The sequence below is a fragment of the Rhipicephalus sanguineus genome, chromosome 3, assembly GCF_013339695.2.
Source record: "Rhipicephalus sanguineus isolate Rsan-2018 chromosome 3, BIME_Rsan_1.4, whole genome shotgun sequence".
NCBI classification, from domain to species: Eukaryota; Metazoa; Arthropoda; class Arachnida; order Ixodida; family Ixodidae; genus Rhipicephalus; species Rhipicephalus sanguineus.
In genome coordinates, this window is record NC_051178.1 from 199,074,411 (window position 1) to 199,095,893 (window position 21,483).

At 44.0% G+C, this 21,483-nt stretch overlaps 1 protein-coding gene across 8 annotated transcripts in view; it reads left to right on the forward strand.

Moving 5' to 3' along the window:
• Positions 1 to 18,482, forward strand: part of LOC119388046 (dnaJ homolog subfamily B member 6) — a 351,281-nt gene extending 332,799 nt beyond the window's left edge. For 5 of the 8 annotated variants that reach the window (XM_049413809.1, XM_037655657.2, XM_049413808.1 and 2 more), the window contains exons 2-8: positions 1,359 to 1,487; positions 3,384 to 3,493; positions 4,847 to 5,149; positions 9,569 to 9,655; positions 11,449 to 11,542; positions 14,428 to 14,544; positions 16,825 to 18,482. In XM_049413809.1, coding sequence (XP_049269766.1) covers positions 1,423 to 1,487; positions 3,384 to 3,493; positions 4,847 to 5,149; positions 9,569 to 9,655; positions 11,449 to 11,542; positions 14,428 to 14,544; positions 16,825 to 16,930 — 882 coding nt within the window. In that variant the 5' untranslated portion in view covers positions 1,359 to 1,422 and the 3' untranslated portion in view covers positions 16,931 to 18,482. Of the gene's footprint in view, positions 1 to 1,358; positions 1,488 to 3,383; positions 3,494 to 4,846; positions 5,150 to 9,568; positions 9,656 to 11,448; positions 11,543 to 12,641; positions 12,754 to 14,427; positions 14,549 to 16,824 lie in introns of those variants that run through there. The other 3 variants (XM_037655659.2, XM_037655660.2, XM_037655661.2) reach the window with 3 other exon arrangements.
• Positions 18,483 to 21,483: the final 3,001 nt, after the last annotated feature.

The following is a 21,483-nucleotide window of genomic DNA, read 5'->3' on the forward strand; positions in this document are numbered from 1 at the left end:
GGCAGTGCAGACACTTTTTTAAAAGCGGAGCTCTTTAAGCTTTTCGTTAGGCTGCGTGGCGTGAAACTCTACCCAGCTTGCCTTTGCCACGTTAATGCCTGTGGCCCTGTGCGTGGTATAATCAGCGATTAACCATTTGTTATATTCTAATACCCATGCGACGGCCCTGTGCGGTGTTAATATGAACTATGACGTAATATCGCTCTCAGTGAACCAACATTACGGAACAAACTGCGATCATGAGCATCGGCAGGGGGGTGTGCAACAAGCCGGCACTTGCGCACTTGTTTGCAGGATGAGAGCTGCGAGGGTGATGCGATCTCCGTTGACGGCCTCGACCACGCATTCAACAACGTGGCCTGCGTCGTACACCGCCTCGCCCTCGATGACAAGCGTTATCTATGTACTTGTAGATGCTGGAGAACGGTACGCTTACTGAAATATCGAAAGAAACACCCAGACTAATTAGTATAGTACGGCGGAAACAAGATAACGAGCGAGAACACTCACACATAGTTCTTACCAGCAATGCGGTCGGTGGCATCGGCGCACTCATCGGCCATCCTGGGGATTTCTTGGCCCTTTCGATTGGGCCGCAATTAAAAAAAACATTCGTTGCAGGCGTTAGTTGACCGTCGCAAGGCTGTTCGTTCGACAAAGTTCCCGCCTGAAGCAGACGATCTGCATACAGGAGCAGCGGCTGCTGCAGCGCGGAGTCCCCGCTCTGACGTCACACGCGAGAGGGCGCCACTCTAAGATCTCGAGGCCAATAGCGTTGTGGGTACCTCGCAAGTGCACTTGTATCGGTTGCCGAGGAAGCCCATAAGGCCCCCATGATCCATTTCCTCAGGGTCTCAATAAAGTTTTTTTCCCCTCTCTCTCTTTTTCTCACGTTAACATATGTTATGTAGCGTGGTGGGAGAGTGAAATAATGACTGGGTGTCTCACAATGCGAATTGCATAACTAGTGGGTCGTTTAAAGCTTCCAACCTATTACAAAAGGCTCAGCCATAATTTTTTATAGTCACCATTCGCCGCATCAGCAAAGTGCACATAATGCCTTGCAGATGTGTTGTGGGCACCTCGCTTCTCCGTAAAATGACGAATAGTGGCATAGTTGGTACTTCCCAACTTCACAAAAATTATGATTTATGGTGTAGTGGGTACCTTGCAAGTCACAAGAGAGCTTACAATGAGCTCTAGAAATGCCACTCTTCCAGCTTTTGCTGTGACTGTGCTGCGTTTTACGCGCAGGCCTGGCGTTTTTATTTTCTTAGTTGCCAGTAAAATGCGCCTTTGCAAGTTTGGTAAGGGATAAGTGACCTGAAGATGTCTAAGGAAATGTCTTGTTTATGCAGGTTGAGGCAGCAGGTGGTGTAGTTCCTCCACTTCTGTTCCACCTCAGGCGTGCACGGCTGAGACATGGTGGACTACTACTCGATCCTCCTCGTCGCCAGGACTGCCACCACAGATGACATCAAAAAGGCGTAAGTATGGCTTTATGCTGTTTCATTGGCTGCTCCTTAGTGCACGTCAATACCTTGTCTTTCTATATCAGGGGTATTATCAATGCGTGGTTTAAGATTGCTACTTGCTGTGGTAGCTCAGTGAGCAACCCTGAGCATAGTCTCAACTTCACTTGTTGCAATGGGAATCAAATATTATAAGGTATGTGTCTCGTAATTCATGCTGAAGATAGTAAATGACAAAACTGTTTCACTAGAATTGACCCATGCTAGGGATACCGTTGATGTGACGGATGTTTGGCTACCAGCTATTTATTCAATGGTTAAGGATGGAACATAAATATAAATGTTTGCATGAACATACGATGATGACCTCTGAGTCATTGTTATAAACATTTTGTTCCATGAACACAGCTATATATGTACCATGTTTCTCGTGTTTACATAATTATTTATATTGTTGACCCCATCAGGATCGTATTGCTAACAGTTTCCACCCACTAGAAAGCTTCCAATATCTGAAATGGTGCATATTTTGCTGTTTATTGAAATGTACAATTCCCTGAAGCACACATGTAAAAACATGCGCTTAGATGTTGAAGGGGTCCGCTCTATGCATGGCTGGTGCAGAAGCCTAGTTCCGGTTCCAGTCGTCCACAGTTGTACCGTGCATGTGTTAACGTCCCCTTCCTGTAGCGCGAGTTATCGCAGCTACGACGGGTTCAGGCAAATAAGGCAACAGGCTAGGTCAATAAACAACACTTTATTGCTATGCTAGCAGTAACACGTAAACGTGACGTAGAGGGATAGTCTATGTAAAAAACAAGGGGTAAGTCTCCCTCGCAGGGGACCAGTACCCTTTCCCGCAAGCAGGGAAACGAGGATTAGCGCGCAGTGCGGTGGGACTGAAGGGGTTCCCAGAAAAGGGGCAACGGTGCTCCCTCCCGAGTGACCTCTTGGCTACCGCCACGATTACCCCATTGTTAAGGAAGGAAATGGGCATGCGTGCTCTCCCACAATGTGCAGCGTTCTTTTTCAACATTGACAACATTTTCCTTAGGGCAATCGTTCACAAAGCAACATGTTTGCCTGATAAGCACTTGATTCACATTTAGGAAATCTCCTTATGTCACCTGGCTGAGATTAATTAGCCGAAGGAATAAAACAACATGAAAGATGAAGACAAGCACTCTAGATGAATTATTTGTTGGGCTAGTTGGTTGTGCATAACTAGCTGAGATATATTAGTTCGAGGAATAAAACAACATTCAAGAAAGAAGACGAAGACAGTTATCTCGGCAAGTTATGCACGACCTACTAGCCCAACAATTAATTCTTCACGTGTGTTACTCCCGTGGCAAATGTTATGAACAAAAGATTCTAGAAAGAATTCAGATAGTCGGCACCTGTGCCTTGTATGTGCACACACTGTGTGCACTTCCAACTATCCTAACACTGCCCTAAAAGCATGTCCTGATGTTAAAAGTGGTCTGAATTTATCCAGAGCTCTTTTACTGCATCTTTCCTTACCCCTTGCCTGTCCTGGAGCATTAAGCTTGTTCACCGAACAAGATTTCACTTTGCTAAATTTGATGTGGCTTTTTAACAGCCATGCTTTGTGCAGCTTGTCCGTGTTGCATCCAATTTCTTGTGTTATTTATGTAAGAGTTGGAAATTTGATAGTGTTGGCAATGATGTAACAGCCCGAATTTTTTTTTTTTTATGTGCGTAGCTCCTGTTTGAAAACTAGATTCGTCTCTGTGCTGTCTATTCTTGTCAGGTTATTTTAAAGAAAAGCCTCTGCTCTCACTAGTTCACGTATGCATGCTGGAGCTGCCATTCATCCTGTTTTGACATTCTGTGCATTGTCCTTGCTTCTCTACACATTCCATGGTAAATGCGATTTCTTGCTTGCAGGTACAGAAAGTTGGCTTTGAAGTGGCATCCTGACAAAAATCCAGACAAGAAGGAAGAAGCCGAACGGCGATTCAAGGAAATTTCCGAAGCCTATGAAGTTCTTTCTGATGGTCAGTGTTCCAGTAATTAAGCATCCTCAGTTTCTAGTGACATGTTGCTCTGTACCAGCTGTTTTTAAAAGCACATTTTGCTGCTTTTATTTTATGTTATTTTATTTTGTGTACTGTTGCATGTATGATGGCTTCTCTTAGCATCTAGTGTGATTAATGTTATTGTACATCTTGCCTAGTAGTTATGTTAGTTTCCTCAATAATGTTACTCCTTTGTTTTGCAATAATAAATTAAAGGAACACTAAGCAAAAGCTTGGGTTGTATCAGTGAATTACACTTGCAAAAGAAAGGCACACGTCCAATTAAAGCAGCCCCGGCAAGCCTGAAATACAAACTATATCAAGAATGAAATGTGGGTGGTGCAGCCGCCTTGAACTTGCTGCATTAGCCTACTGTGACGTCTCAAATTCTGACTTCTATCTGTTATGCACAGTTAGTTTTCTAGCTGTAAGCATGGACTACGTTGTATACCAAAGAGCCAAATACTAACTTTAAAGTTGCATGTGTTAATGAGACCTAAAAGTTCGCACTAAAATCTTTTAATACAGCAGACTCAGTAAATGGAAAAATCTTAATCTGAACTGCTACTTAAATGGGTCAAGTGCTTCTGACAATATTGGTTTCGTACTCGTATTCTGTACCCCTGTTCATCTCTCAGTAAACTGAACTCCTGTTAAAACACATTTTCCTGGTTCCTTCATTCCATTTAACGAGAGTCTACTGTATATAGTGTCACTCATACTTGCATATCTGTTTTCAGCAAAAGAAATGAGATGGAAGTTTCATTTTCTCATCAAGTAATCAGCCGGTGAAACGAAGGAAAATAGTATTCAAAAATGCACTGTCAGCTTAAACAGAGTTCGAGATTTCCTATTGCACTGGAGTATGTGGGCTTGGTATGATTGCGACATAGGTACTTTGTACACAGTGCGCAAAAGCTGGGTGGGATACAAGCTAATACACATGCATCTGCAGCATTGTAAAGCACGTGCTAATAATGCTGGTTTGTTTACAAGAATGCAGCATTGTTTCATTAGATTTGTCAGCTGATTGATAGCAGAATACCTCTGAAAAGAAGCACAAATACCAATTGCCTCAACAGATGATTGTGTGTTCATACTGGCGCTTCCAGTATCATCCTTAACATTATTGTATGATGTCCCAAGGCCACAGGTAAAATTTTAGGCCCTGCTGTCATGAAATTGGACAGTTTTGTATGTTGTTCACTGTAATGCACAAACTAGGCAGGCATCCTACTGAATTTCTGTGGACATTGAGCAAAAAGCTTGTCTTTGAGAGTTTTCTGGCGATGGGACTTTGGTTATACTGCTCCTTTTTTTTTTTCTCGACAGACAAGAAACGCAAGGTGTACGACCGATATGGCAAGGAGGGCCTGAATGGCACCGCCGGTGGCATGCGGTCGGGTGCCCGCCACAACCACCATCACTTCAACGGATGCATGGGTGGTGTCGGCGGATTCTTTGACGATGGGTTTGCCGCACCATTCTTCAGCTTCACGTTCCGGGACCCAGAGGAGGTGTTCCGGGAGTTCTTTGGCACAGACTCATTCCACATGTTCTTTGACAACCCCTACACCGCCACCAACACGGGTCGCCAGCAGCAGCATCTTCACAATCAAGCTAGGCACGGTCATTGTAAGTGGGATTGCACTGCTACTGTCTAGAAAGTTATTCGGTGGATTTGCATATGTGTGTTTCAGTTCGAAAATGTGCATACAGTGCCAGCTGCAGTATCTCGGAACGCAATGTTCAATGCCTGATAGAGTTGCTTGGGGATCAACTGCACCTGTGTATCCTGATTGAGTGAAACTTGTGGAAGTACTGTGACTTGCTTTCTTTTTTATCAGATTTCACAAGAAGACCACATTTGTTTGTTTGCATCATTCAGTAACCACTTCACATCATAGTTTGCCTAGTTCAACCAGATTTAGTTGCCAGGAAGTAACGAAACCAATCCTTGTTCTGGCAGTTTCTTACAACGAATGATGCCAGCCATGAAAGTGTAATCTCAATTTGAAATTCGAGTAAAAACAGAGCAGCAAACAAGTGCTAGAACTTTTGAAGTTGTTAGTATAAAACATTTGGTCACTGGTAGCATGTTTTCTCTGCAGGGTTATTATTATTAGTCATGTAAACATCTAAACATGACAAGGAGTGAAAAAGATGCAGGCCATCAATTTTCCTAAAAGGGACACAATCCCCCCCCCCCTCTCTCTCTCTCTCCAAAAAAGAAAAAAGAGCAAGGCACATGAGTACAGATTACATCACACAAGGCATGAGCAGTATGGTCAAAAGGTAGTCCTGTGGTTGACCAGAATTCAAGCAGAGCATTCCAGAACCTGAGCCACCGGCTTTGAATGCACTGCAGTTTCATTGCTTGAAATTCAGTTTGTTTTTTGTCAGGAGATCAAGCTTTGCAGGATTTACAGGAGATCAAACTTGTTTTTTATTTTGCAGTTTGTTAGAGTAGCAGTTGAGGTTATTTGGCTATATCAGCTCCACCATAGCTGCAATAGTTTTGCCTAGCAGAGTAATTCCGGTTTGGAGAACAGAATACAGCCTCTGTTTATCAGTGATAGCTGAATCATGGCCAATCACTCCGGTGTGATCTGGTGGATGAGCAATTTTTTTGTAGTTTATTTCATGAAGCTTGCTACTTTAGCTTTACTATTTGAGCAGGACATGTTTTGTTAGGCAATGCTTTTTTAATTATTTGCATGCCAATCTTCTTACTCGTTATGTTACAGATCATTTGTTCAGCATGGCATCTGGTAGTGCTTACTTATACATGTGGTATAGAACGTTGCTCTTGCTGTCGCATGTTGTGATAAGAACAATTAACTGGCATAGCCGCCACCTCAAGTTCATGTCCACATTCATGGTAACAAGGTCTTCAGGCGCTCCGAGAGGCTTTGCCCAGGGTTGATTGCATTCAGCTGCATACCTGAGCTCCTTCATTGCACACTGTGACCTTTACAGAATGCTTGACAAATTGACATTTTATGTAGAATGCCACAGAGCTAAGGCATTCCTGTCTAGCACACATACATCTGTCCATTATCTTTTCATGTCGTCTGCACTTCCTTGATGCTGCCAAACCTTGTCACTTTGCTATTATATTTACTATCAGAGTAGCCTCGAGTGGAATCTAAAGGCTAGCTGCTTTAAGGTTTTTGTTAGCGGACAACATGGAGAATCGTGGGAGAAGTCTTTTGGTGCTGGTATATTTTTTATCCTGCTCTCGCCATATAAATGTCTTAACTCTGCTTATCTTGTCCTTGCTGCTGACACTTGTCGCAAGGGTTGTGTCGTGTATGCAGACATAAAAGAAATAACCTTTTCATCTTCATCCTCATTTTCCATTCACACTGCTGAAGACAGCCACTACTGACATTCTTCGTGGCTGTGGGGACAAAATGAGCCCTTTGCTTAGAGATAACTTGGCCTGTACACCTCAATGGGCTGATAATTTTTGAAGTCATCAAAAGAAAAATTTCGCTTGTTTCCTACATAAGGAAGTTGCACTAGAAAATATTGGTATGTGTATAGAACTAGGTTGGCAGCTCTGTAGCAATTTATTCTTTTTTTTTTTCAATTTGAAGTAGGTTCTGATGCCTATTCTTTGAAGTTTTATTTGAAGAGAATGTTGAATACATTTTAGTGAGGGAATCTGGCTTGTCTCCTGAACATTGCCCCTGTACAGCTCCACTTGATAACTCACCTCTACTCAAGGATGTTGACAGTGGCACTTGCCTTCATTAGAAGTATTAACTATTCTTCTTTGACACTCCATAGTAATTGAGAAGGATAGCATCTTCAGTCTGGATGTAGTGCTGTCCTCAACTCTCTGAAATGGTGGAAGGAAAATATTCAATGTTTATCAGTTCTTTTTGTTTCCACTGTAGAAAGCGATTGGGTGGAACAATTGAAAGTTTAGCCAGTATTTTTCCTTTTTGCTGTTTCTAAAAGGTTTTCAACTGTCTGTTTCGAAAACTGCTGTGATGAAGTTACTTAGCAGCATTCTTGAGACTCTCTTGAGTGGGCTAGCCTGTGACACCAGGAGCCTTTGATGCTTTTTGAGCTATGCATAACTTATATTTATTTTGTCTGCTGTATCAGGCTGATTGACAACTCTCCTTCTGTTGAACATTCGGCCTTAAAGGGGCCCTGAAACACTTTTCCAAGTAGCCATGGAATGGCTTCACGAACAGAACTTATCGCCCCACGAATCGATTGCCGTAAAAATTTTTAGAATCCGTCCAGTAAGAGTGAAGTTACAAAAATTTCACACTGTAATTGCTTTCTCTCTTCTCTCGCCCCGATGAAAGCACTAGAAGCTAAGCAGGGGGGGGGGGGGGTACGGGGGAAGAAGGTACGTCACACGCGCCTCCTGACCTTGAGCACATTTTTACTTTCTTCGAACGTGTGGCGGCCTCTCGAGGCGGCCACAGTAACTACCGAGCACGCCATGTTCAAATCAGCCAATGGCGTGGAACCTGCCTGTGACGCCGTAAGCATAATTTTTTAGCGGACTTTGCGAACTTTTAGCGGACTTTGCGGACTTAATGTAAATCCTAGGCCGTGTGCTGCGCTTTAATGTTTGGCTTGCATGTTCTCGGGAGCCTCGTACTGATCGGCAGCATTTTCTGACCATGCTGAAAAAGCGTTGCAGGGCCTCTTTAAAGTTAACTGTATCCTTGCATTTGGTGGCAATATTCTGTAGTTATGCCATCCTGGCAATACATTTGTGTTGTCATTGTAAGCAGGGTAGCTTCATATGAAGAGGTAGAGGAAGCCATTAAACCGTCAGCATATGAGCAAATTTGTTTACATGCTCTTTGTATGATGTAACTTTCATTTCATTATCTGTACAATGAAATTTAGGAGTGTCTCCTGAAAGTTGTGAACATTGACTTGCATAATTGATTTGTCAATGCCTGTTACAACACATGAATACGTGCACGGACCTCTCACTTTGAGGTATATCGTTTTCCTTGTTTTTTATAGTTGTAAATTCACTCTATAGCTGTCAGCCACTGTGTGTACAAATTTTCTATGCAAAGACTAAAGTTATGCAAGCCAGCTTGTTTGGTTTGCATTTTCACAGAACACTCCTAGGGTGATGTATTCCTCTAAAAAAATTTATATTTGTGCTTTTTTAGTGTGTAGGATGAAAGTATAGAGGGCTACCAGTGGCAAATGTCTTAGATTATTTCAATGGACATTTTGCAAAAACTCCGCAAGATGGCTGTTAAGCATAGCTAGGCTGCTTTTCTATATTCTTCCGGATCAGCTTATTCTCGGTGGATGACTTTCGAGGGCATCACTTCAGGTGGCACTGATTGGCTAAGTGAAACTAATCATACACAAGTGAAAGTGAATAGCAAACTTCAAAGTATACAGCCTTTGCTGTTCCTGCCCTTTGAGTCTGAGGCCAAGGCCACAACTTTCCATAGAGGTCTCGACTGTCACATGGTGCCAGTCACCATCACAGATGGTGTGTGCCCCCAAACATCAGCCAATCGGGACACACTTTATGCAAGAACACTTCCCCGAATACAAGCGTGCCATTTCAAATGCTATTTTTCTTTTTTCTAGGGGATGTCTTATCTCCACACACTAGAGAGTTTTGGGTTTTGCACATCCATAATTAGGGCATGCTGATTCTTGGGTGTACAAAACGGGGAAAAAAATGCACACAAAATAATGCAAGCAGGAATGGGGCTTTCGGTACACACTCACTTGGCCGTGCTCTTGCCAAAACTCCCTGGCAGGTGTGAGACGGTGCCTGCAAAAATATTATAGGGCTAGCTTCGCACTTTGCAGGGTGCCTGGTTTGTAGAAGTTTGCAAAATGTCCATTGTGTAGGATGTGCACCAGCATCCTGCCATTCTACGTGGGCATTTCCACTGAGTTAGGTCGTAAAAAGAAATGCACATATTTGGGGGGGGGGGAAAAAAGGAAAAGAAGCACGGTGATGTTATTGTTGAAAGGGGCAGTTATTTTTTTCCGTTTCTCCTCGGCCACTATCTCTTCGTCTCTTCTGGATTTCAGCGCCTCTTCTGAGTCGCCACCGGGCAAATGTTGAGGGTGGAGGTCGCAGGGCTGCGGCCCGTAACCGTTTCTTGCACGGACATTCAGGTGTGAAAAAGCGGTCAAGAGGCTGCTCCCTTTTTCTGTTGTCTTCGTCACACCTGCTGCCCCATATATTTGTTTTGCCCTCCCTGCTTCATTGCACTGCAAAGCAATGCGTGCTCCCTTACCTGGCTGCTTGTTCTGTTATCAGCACTGCCCCTGTATGGTTTAGTAGGCCATGGCTGGCTGTATTCCTGGGTTTGGTTGGCTGTTTGCAAATTCCCCCCCCCCCCCACTGCCTAGTCAGCCCATCATTTGCACCCCTGGCAGTTCCTTTTTGTTTGTTTGTGTTTGTTTGTTTGTTCTTTCATTTGTTTGGCTCTTTGTTCCTGCAAAGCTATATAATCGAGGGGGGGGGGTGTTGCTATGTAAATGGGTAATGTAAGCTATGCAGGCTTCCACTGCAGCCAACTGATGTTGGGAAAGCTGGGTTCTGGTGTCTGCAGGACTAAACGTTTAGTGTTCAATGTAGTCGGGTGAAATGTCAAAATGGTTTTCCATGGTGGACAATCTGTCTTAGATAAAAAAAAGAATGTATAATCCATCTTGAGTGTACTTCAAAAAGCTGGACGGATTTTGAATATAGAAACCACAATAAGGGGGGTGCTGCTAGCTTGGAGCAACCTATAATTTCTTTATTCAAGTACATCTTAAGTGCAGAATTGCACTGCAGCCTGAATAAGGTCGGTTCCAATTGCTAGAAATAGAATTTTATTCAGAGTGCATAGATTTTGTAACATATTTTAAGTGAGGCTTCAAGTGAACTACATGTGTTACTACAGTCTGAACATTTGCATCGAGTGGCCTTTGCTGCTAAGAAAGGAATAAATTGGTGTGCTCATTATTACCTTACTGTTGCTGAATTTATTCCCTTTCTGCCTGTGGCAGTGCTGCTAATACCTCGGTGTACTTTACAGGTAGTATTAGACAACCTTTAATAATGTTCCTTTAAATGTCAACATCAACTGTTGATTGCTGTTGCATTCAGTGTGCCTATAGATTACGGCAGTGGTGCCTTCATTATTTTACTTGCTATAGACTTGGACTTTTGTTCTTCAATTCATAGCGACTGGGTACAAGCTTGCTTGGTGATTGTCCACGCTAATGTGCGTCTCGTGTTTCAGTTGTGGCTTGCTTTCCTATGCTGTCTGTCTTCAGTCTACGTTGCCACTAACATTCGCTTACCTAACATTTCCAGACTCATTTTCTGCCATTAGGCCCATACTCTTGGCATGTTTTATTTACCAGCACTGGCACAGCTTTGCCCACAGATATATTTGTGCCATTAAGTCAGCCTGGCTGTTTTAAGCACCTGTTTATTGTGGGTCATTTAGAAATGGCAATCTCTAGACTCGCAGTTTCTTTGCAGAGCTATGCTTTGATCCCTGTATCAGTTGTATTAATTTTCTAGCAGTTCACATTCTTGTTACTGATTGTCATGAACAGATTGTCATGAACAGATGCAGCGTCACCTCATTATTGAGACAGTAAAAGTTCTGCTCCGTTAAGTCAAACTAACCGTGAGAAGTCTTTTCTTTCTTTTGTAAGAACTTTTTAATGCCACTTTGATTTCTGGTAAAGGGCCCTCTCATTTGTCAATGCTTTCTTTTTCTTGCTGATAACATTGCCAGTATTTTTCTTCTTTCACACATTTACATTAGACTTCTGTGGTGTACATTACAGCCATTTTAGTCCTGCATTTATTGCCAGTAGTGAACATTCCTTTAGAGCATGTGACCATTTGTGGCATTTAATGTGTGACAACAATTTTTTTCTGTTCTTGATATTTGCCATTTCAGCTGCAGCAGTTAACAGGAGAGAAGACTTCTTCCCCATGTCTGGTTTCCCCATACCAAACCTTGGCTTTCCTGACATCTTTGGTGGATTTGATGGGTGAGTAGCTCTGTTCGTTCACCAGCCAGATTGTACTGCACTGTATAACTCAGCCATGTGCCTAATAATTTCCTTCTGCATAACACTGGCTACCCTGTGCTCACATTGGACTTCCACCACTGTTGTGAAGGGTAGACGTGACAGTGATTGTGGAATGCATGTAGAAGATTGTGGTAGATGCACGCTCTGCTACAGGTCTGTTTGCTGGGGTGCACTGACGTACATACAGCGTGTTCAGCGCATGTACTATTATGGCGCAAGCGCTGTTCACCGTGTTTGGTTAGGTGAAATATTTACATGTTTCTGCACTCGCTCCATGAAGATGCTGTTGACCACAGGCTGAAAGTTGCAGTGATGGGAGGCCTTGACTTCAGGAATACAAACTACCCTATACAGCACTGAACAGCACCAACTAACCTATACTCTGAAATTACATCAAGTCACATAAATATAGTTACTGCACGGCTTTGTGCGACTGACACAGTTCATGAATGCTAAAAACAGGTTACTGTATGTGGTCTGTGTTTTCCTTATGTTATGCTGTTTGACTGGTGAAGCAATGCTACTGCACCTAACCGTTACAGTTGGTGTGAAATACAGATGTTTGGTTGGCACAGCCATGAAGCGGCCAATGTCACAATTGTTGCATTGAATGCCATATTTGGTTTTGAATATAGTCAAACCTCAATATAACAAGCCTCGATATAAATTTTTTCATGTTTTGTTATATAATGTGATGTAGCAGACTATTTATTTTCTAATCTTAGCTCTAGTGAAAACCACATAGTATTATTTTTCGCGGATTAATGAAGTAACTTTGTGCCTTAGTTAGATGTAATGATATCCTCACGCGCTGCATGAGCGCACTTGGTCCCTCTATAGCAAATGAAAGATCGGTAAACATCATTCAAGATAAAATCAATCTTTTGCAGGCAACCTTATATGTGCAAACGTTGCTGGCTGGCTTTAAAAGATACTATTGAGCGAATGGAATGAAATGCACAGTCATGCTTGTCACTTTTTATTGTGCAGAAGCTAGCTGCGCCCCTAGACTTGTGGTGTGGCTGCCACAAAAGCTCTTCTGAATTTTCGATTGCAGAGGCCTCTTGACCTATGGCTTCTTCAGCGAGGCACCTTGGTAATGGCGGCAAAAACAGTTGAGAGAGCGGAATGGAAGGCATCGTCGTGCTACCACTTTTACTCGAATAAAACTTAACTGCGCTCTTCGAGCCGCTGTATGACTGACTGCACACTTTGCCTTGTGACTGCAAAGGCCAGCAGACCTGTGACTGACTTCGTCATGCGTTGACCTGCATTTTACGATTAATCGAATTGGTTTCGGTGAAACCCCCATAGAAATAGTGTATTAAATACCTCGATTCTACAATGTAATTCCACGACGTAATTACATGATGACCACAAACATCTTGTGCAAGACAACCTTACGTGCATGTCACGTGCAGAAGTTAAAGCAGCATTGCCGTCACCATGTTGGCCTAACAAAACGTGCTCCCCACCCACACATGAGGAAACCTTACTGCACAGATGCTTTCACTGCAGAGGCGAAGATACGTTTGGTACAGCAAGCGCCCAGCATGGTGTGAGCTTAGTAGGTGATGCTATGCAGATAAATCTCTCTGGATGACTGGTGCCATGTAGCACAGGTAGCAATGAAGCGGAGTTGGTTCTCTTTCAATAGATTGTTGCACGAATGTGCACACAAGCATGAGGGAAAATGTATGAGTTATCTGCTCTGCCGCCAACTTCCTCGTCACGGTTTTGAAGTGTCCCTTGGTATAGCCACACTACTTCACAGTCGTGGGAGAGAGCTGGAACTTTTTCGCACTTCGTGTTTCGTGTTGGCTCGTGGTAGGGCAGCAGACACACTGTTCTACTCTATTGTTCAGCTGCCGCACTTTTTGGTATGCTTGCTCATAAGATGTAGACTATCCTAGAAGCCTGTGGGGTTACATTTACTGTTGGAAAATGCCAACCTCAATTTTAAAAAATACATGATGTAATGAATTTCTCACTGCAATTACGACTTAATTAAATATATTGAGGTTTGACAGTATACATGTATACCTTGTGGCCAGTACTTTGCTCATTTACATGCTGTTCGCATAGTGGTCTGCAGCTGTAGGTCACATGATGCTTTTCAGGGAGGAACATTTGCAAATATGTGATGGGGCAGGTAACTGGCTACAAGAGCCTATCCATGTCTATCCTTCGCATTGGGTGCCAAAGATTAGCACCACGTAGCTACAATGCAGGATTTTTGGTGTTATCCATCCTCGTCCCCTGTACTGATGTCATACAGTTACATTTGGTCAGTATCGAGCTGTAGTTTTTGTGGTGTGCTGCTTTGCACAAGCTTGCAAAAGGCAGCCGTTCATTTGATCCCTATCAGGCATTATCATGATCCAAGGTACTCTTGTGGCATCGGTATTGTGGTTGGTCAAATGCAGTTTGCTTCCTTTTTTTTTAAGACATATTGGTCTGCACATAGTTATAGTATCTTTGCTAAATCTATCAGCAGCTTCTCTTGCCAGGTTGAACAGATCCATACAGCTGTTATAATTGAGCTGCCTGCTACCACAAGGCCTTCATCCCTGCTCAATAGATGTAGAACAAAAAACAAGCACTTGAGCCATAGGCTCATACATTAGACATGGTATACTTTTTTCTCAAAGCTTTTGTTTGCATGCAACAATGATGACAACTTCGCTTATGACTGCTCCTCGAAATAGATATTCTAGATCCAACAAAAACTGAAAGATACCATTGCATCCTGGAATTCTACTGTTCTGTTGTACTAGTACTGCATTGTGTCTTGTAAAGCTTACATTGGCCCACATGTTCTAACTCCTCAATTTGCTTTGTAGGTTCACGTCAGTAACAACATCCACATTCAGCACAGACATGGGAGCGATGCGGCCAGGTGTACGCAAGACGACGACGTCCACGCGGTTCGTCAATGGCAAAAAGATAGAGACTAGAAAGTAAGTTGTTGCATCACACTTATTGGCATTTTCTGCAATTGGTAGAATCCTGGTAACTATTCTATGGCAGACATGTCATTAGCAGATCATGATTGCTTGTAGCACCTTTCAAACTTGCTATTTCGTTGCGAGCATGTGTTGGCAAACTGATAACTGCATAATAATGAGAGATGTAGATTGTGACTTTTTATATTGCTAACTGTTTCACCTTTGCTGTGTCCAGAACTTGTATAGGGTGCACAAGGTATTTGTTGCTTGATGAAAAGAAACAGTGTTTCACAGAAAAATTGCATACTAATTTGCAATTATGTGCGTTGCTTCTTTGGTTGCTCTTCTCGGAGTTCAATAAGAAGGGTGCAGATTTCTTTATGGTCAGCTATTAAAGAGGGAGCACTTAATGACTATGTTTTCTTGCACACTGTGTCCTGCTTGATCAATAGATGGCACTGTATTGTACTCTTGTTTAGAGTTACTGTATATGCTACCTTGAGGTAGCAGAGTTGCGCATCTGTCTTCCAAACACCGCCAGAAACCATGCGTTGTGGAGAAGCTGACGCTCGGGCCAATTGTTGTATTTCTCGACGTTGCCACTGCAGCGAACCGAATTGACACTAGTGATTGACAGTCAGTTTAATCACCGGTTTTTGACACGGTGAACATGTTGATCGGTGACACAGTAGGCATGTCTCCTGCAAAAATGAAGTTCAACTTCGCTGTATAGCTGTGGTTGCTAGCCAGACCTACACACAACTCTGCTACCTGAATGAAAACAAACAGACAGTGAAGCCAAGGAAGGTATAGGGGACGTTATTTGTAGTCATTATATTATAAACGAAAAGAAAACGTCGGCGGCAGGGACTGAACCTACAACCTTCTGATAACGCATCTAGCTCTACCAGTTGAGCTACAGTGGCAGTCATACTCCCGCCCACTTTATCGGGTATAACTGTGCATTTAAGGAGTGTTATTCAGTGCCGCTCATAGACATGATGGTGGTACCTAACAAAGAAAAACAACCTCTTAAATATTCCCTTCCTTCGTTCATTCACAGCGAGGTTCATTTATAGCAGGACTTGATGCCTTGAGGTAGTGTGCCAGCTGCCAGCCCATAAAAAAGAGATCACGAGCTACGTGACACCAGCAGGCAAAAAAATTGGCCGCGTATCTGTGTGCTTCGCTGCAAATGTCGTCTAAAGACGATAGAAGAGGCGCTGCGTGAGATATGGACGCCATCTGGCAATACATTGGGAAACATGAGTGCTGGTAGTCCCGGCACAGCAGCAGGCGAAGACCGGCGGTGACCAACGCGACCGGCAGGGACGCCAGCCAGCCCGAACATGCGGTTTGGCGCGAAGCGCTGAAGCAGAAGAAACGTCCACACTCAACGAGTACTCTCTACACACTCTTTTATTTACACGTCGCCTGTGTAAAACAGGAATGCCAGAGCAGCGCCCCATGGCATTCGTACAGTGCAATACAGAACTGAAACCGAAACACAACAATGAGCTCGTGCAGAGGGCACGGAGGAAGGCAAGTTTCAGCGCAGTCGCATTTTCAGCGCAGCTTAAGAAACTAGGGTCTTTAGAATTACGTATGTATGCATTTTTTATTAAAGGAACACACCACCTAATACTTGCCTAGTGATGTTGCGCCTCAGATATGTGTAATGTTTGCTTTTTGATCGACAATGTACACAAGTATGAACCTAGTCAGCCGTTCAAGATGGATGGCCCTTGGGCAAGTGGTTCAACTTTGGCCGAGTGGCTGAATCGAGTGACGTGCCGACAAACAGAAAGACAGACCAAAATTTCTCCGTTTAAGTATCCCAAGAAAGACTGTCGTCTTTAAAAGTGTTCTACATTCGCCGTCATGGCTGCGAGCGGCGCTGACGTACACTCCCAGGTTTAAATGCACAGATATATTCGATAAAGTGGACGGGAGAACTTCCGTCACTGTAGCTCAACAGGTAGAGCATCAGACACGTTCTCCGAAGGTTGCAGGTTCGGTCCCTGCCAGCAGCAAGTTGTCTTCTCATCCACTTCAATTTCTTCTCATTTATATCATAATTATTACAAATAACATCCCCTATCCTTCCTTTCCTTGACTTCATTGTCTGTTGGTTTTCATTAAGGTTGTGTCTAGCAAGGAAAAACGAGGCCTTAAATTCCCCGTCCTTTGCTCTGCTACCTAAAGGTAGCATATACAGTACATGTACGCTTGTTCGTCCATCTCCTAAAATTTGCTTTGCTCTAAAGTACTGAGGTATTCTTTCATTCAAAGGGTCCTGGAGAATGGCGTGGAGACGGTCACTGTGCATGAGGATGGTGTTCTAACGAAAAAGACAGTCAATGGCCAAGTTCAAGCGCTGGGATATAAGCACAAGTGAAAAGGACATATCCAGTACCCATATTGCCCCTGTGTGCTGCGCCTTTTTGGTGGAACCGACGTTGGGTCCCTGCTGGAGTGCTGCGCACTTTTAAGTTTTGAATGACGAGAGAGAGCCAAGGGGTAGCAGTGGCCAGCTGTTGAAGACAACTCGAAGCATGAAAGATGTGTTGGACTGTGTGCGGTTGTGTGTGTATGCATGCTGTCGGATCTTCCTCCGTCTTCATTTGCCCCCTCCCCCCACCTCTCTTCCCCATACATATTTGGTACTCCTTTTTGCTTTTATAAGTATAAAAGCAGTGAAAATTCTTTAATTGTAACATTGTAAACATTGTGGCTCATTTCATGCAGTTGATTTTGGGGACCAACCTTTTCCTTCTGTGTTGTTTTGGTTATGCACTCTGGTAGCAAGTGAAAGAGCTGATATCAGAAATACAGGTCACTGAAAGGAAAGTGCCGGCAAAGTGCACGTCCTGTCCATTGCAGAGGTAGCAAAGAATGCTCATAGTATTGATAAGATACTACATGGTTGACTAAAAAAGTTTTAGGTATACATGCTCTATGCTCTAAATAAGGAGATAGGATGCTGCTTGCCCTCATTGAAATTTGATGTTGTTGGATGTAGTGCTTCTGCTGTCCTTCTCAGCATGTAAATGTTTAGGGAGGCATCTGCGGTGATCTCAAGAACAAAAATCTTAGAGGTTAGTTATGATGGCACATATGCTTTGTTATGTAATAGTGACAAAAGTTGTACTTGCTACATTGCAGTTGTGCCTGTCATGTCTCCACAAGGCCCCTGCATGTATATCTGGCTTCTAGTCCCTGATATTCCTTCCTAACTCCCTTGACACTAGAATTTCACACATGCTTTTTTTTAGTCTTAAAAGTGGTCAACGTGCGGGCGTATTTTTTCTTCTTTTCGCGGTATGTAACAGTTAAATTCAAAACCTACCACAGCATGTGGCACTTAACGTTTTCGTACTGTAAATGTGGAAAAATATTGTTGCTCTGTAGTTGTAGGATTGGGACCACCTTTGTTGAAGTTTGCCCATGCATAGATGAGTGGTCTCTATTTGTTACTGTAGGTACTCAGTAGATGGGCAGGGCACATTTAATTCACTGGCTACTTTTGTTTAAGTCTGTTCTCACTTACTATGTTAATGCTGTCTCTACTGGTGTGACGTGAGTTACGTGTGCTGTACAGTCTCCCGTTTTCTTTTTTTATCAGTTATAAGGATCACTGATATGTGTGAACACATTCCACACTACTTTTGCAAGTCCCCATGTGGGCGATGCAGGAACACTCTGCTGTGTGTTTTCATTGAGTCTTTAAAGCATTGCTCCTGTAAGCCCAGTTTTATTTTGAAACCAAAAGAGAAGGGGCTGCATACTTGTTAAGGAGTCTATGTTGTCTGTAAATACTTGTAACTTGTGTGAAACTAGCTACTTTTAAATTATGATGCAGTTCCATTGTTGTGCACACCACTGAATGTGTTTAGTCTTGGTCAGGTTGCAGGTGTGTTCAGTCTGTAAATAAAACTAATATGCCATCCACGGTGCCTTTGCCTTTAATTAGGAAGTGGTCTTGCCTGAGATCAGTGGATGTCTTTTGGGATTGCGCTCAAGGTAGGTAGCCTCTGCTATTAGCTACTCTATTCAGGCATGTGAAATGGCAGAAATGGTTTTAAGCAGTCTGGTGTATAAAGAAAAAAAACAGTGTTGCACCGAGAGTTGAAAAATTTCTTTTGTAGTTCAACTTCTTAACAAATAACCAAACGTTAAAGGGACACCAAAGAGAAAAACGATTTTTCTCGTATTTGTAACCTTTACGAAGTGTAACATTTTGCACTTGAATAAGATCAATAATTTGGCAATACGGAAAGCAACACTCTTACCACGAGAAGTCTCTTGGTAAGCGAGAAAGCTCGCTAAAATGTAATGCAGGTGGCGATGCCACGTTCCTGCACCAGCTTGCCCTTACGTCATAGATTTTGACGGCGCCTGCTAGACAAATTGTATGCACTGTGTTCTGAGGCATCGAAAGTCTGAGCCATGGTGGAAGATATATACTCTTTAGGTGAGGCCACTCGCGAGACGCGATCGACCAGATAAAGCAACAAAGCCGAAAGCCCGTCTGTCCGCTGACAGCAGCGGGTGCCTATCGGCGGGATGATGCAACTTTCAACACAAAAACGAGTTCCCTTAGCAATTGGCGCTTCGTGGAAAATGTGAATTTCCTAGTCGGCGAGTGGAATGGGCCACGGCCGCACAGAAACGCTACCGTAGCGTTCCAGTGCGGACCACGGTGCAAGTAGGTGGGGACACTTCTCGATCGGCTCGCATTCAGAGCACGTTCGACCAGATAAAGTAACGGCGCGCGTCTGTTGGATGATGATGTAGTGGTGGCATAGCTCGGCACACTCACTCATGAGTGCACTCACTCACACTCATTTGAACGTTGTGAGTATGAGTGAGTACTCATGAGTGTGAGTGGACGTGAGTGAGCACTCATGAGTGTGAGTGTGAACGTGAGTGAGCACTCATGAGTGTGAGTGGACGTGAGTATGAACGTGAGTGAGTGCTCATGAGTGTGAATGGACGTGAGTGTGAACGTGAGTGAGCACTCATGAGGGTGAGTAGGCGTGAGTGTTAACGTGAGTGAGTACTCATGAGTGCGAGTAGATGCGAGTATGAACGTGAGTGAGGGCTCATGAGTGTGAGTGGACGCGAGTGTGAACATGAGTGAGCACTCATGAAGGTGAGTAGGCGTGAGTGTGAACGTGAGTGAGTGCTCATGAGTGCGAGTAGATGTGAGTATGAACGTGAGTGAGGGCTCATGAGTGTGAGTGGACGTGAGTGTGAACGTGAGTGAGCACTCATGAAGGTGAGTAGGCGTGAGTGTGAACGTGAGTGAGTGCTCATGAGTGTGAGTAGATGTGAGTATGAACGTGAGGGAGTGCTGATGAGTGTGAGTGGACGTGAGTGTGAACGTGAGTGAGTACTCATGAGTGTGAGTAGATGTGAGTATGAACGTGAGTGAGTGCTCATGAGTGTGAGTAGTCGTGAGTATGAACGTGAGTGAGTGCTCATGAGTGTGAATGGATGTGAGTGTGAACGTGAGTGAGCACTCATGAGGGTGAGTAGGCGTGAGTGTGAACGTGAGTGTGAACGTGAGTGAGTACTCATGAGTGCGAGTAGATGTGAGTATGAACGTGAGTGAGGGCTCATGAGTGTGAGTGGACGTGAGTGTGAACGTGAGTGAGCACTCATGAAGGTGAGTAGGCGTGAGTGTGAACGTGAGTGAGTGCTCATGAGTGCGAGTAGATGTGAGTATGAACGTGAGTGAGGGCTCATGAGTGTGAGTGGACGTGAGTGAGCACTCATGAAGGTGAGTACGCGTGAGTGTGAACGTGAGTGAGTACTCATGAGTGTGAGTAGATGTGAGTGTGAACGTGAGTGAGCACTCATGAGTGTGAGTGGACGTGAGTGAGCACTCATGAGTGTGAGTAGTCGTGAGTATAAACGTGAGTGAGCACTCATGAGTGTGAGTAGTCGTGAGTGTGAACGTGAGTGAGCACTCATGAGTGTGAGTAGTCATGCGTATGAACGTGAGTGAGTGCTTATGAGTGTGAATGGACGTGAGTGTGAACGTGAGTGAGCACTCATGAGGGTGAGTAGGCGTGAGTGTGAACGTGAGTGAGGGCTCATGAGTGTGAGTGGACGTGAGTGAGCACTCATGAGTGTGAGTAGTCGTGAGTATGAACGTGAGTGAGTGCTGATAAGTGCGAGTAGATGTGAGTATGAACGTGAGTGAGGGCTCATGAGTGTGAGTGGACGTGAGTGTGAACGTGAGTGAGCACTCATGAAGGTGAGTAGGCGTGAGTGTGAACGTGAGTGAGTACTCATGAGTGTGAGTAGATGTGAGTATGAACGTGAGGGAGTGTTGGTGAGTGTGAGTGACGTGAGTGTGAACATGAGTGAGTACTCATGAGTGTGAGTAGATGCGAGTATGAACGTGAGCGAGTGCTCATGAGTGTGAGTGGACGTGAGTGAGTACTCATGAGTGTGAGTAGGAATGAGTATGAACGTGAGTGAGTGCTCATGAGTGTGAGTGGACGTGAGTGTGAATAGGAATGAGTATGAACGTGAGTGAGTGCTCATGAGTGCGAGTGGACGTGAGTGTGAACGTCAGTGAGCACTCATGAGGGTGAGTAGGCGTGAGTATGAACGTGTGTGAGTGCTCATGAGTGTGAGTAGTCGTGAGTTTGAACGTGAGTGAGCACTCATGAGGGTACTATTAGTGTGAGTAACTGAGTACACTCTAAGAAAAAGAAGAGTCAAAAGAGGGTCACGGCCGCGTGACTCTCTTCGGGTGTTATTTGATCCCTTTTGGAAGGTAGATGAGAGAAAGAGAGCATTTGGGCTGGAGTCACGGGACTCTCCTAAAGCGCGTTTCGATTGGCTTCCGCGATGAAGGCGCAGTCGTATGCGCCATACGTATCGCGCGTTTGCCGTTCGGCGCCGTTCTGGCGCGGTGGCTCGCCTCCCTCGCCG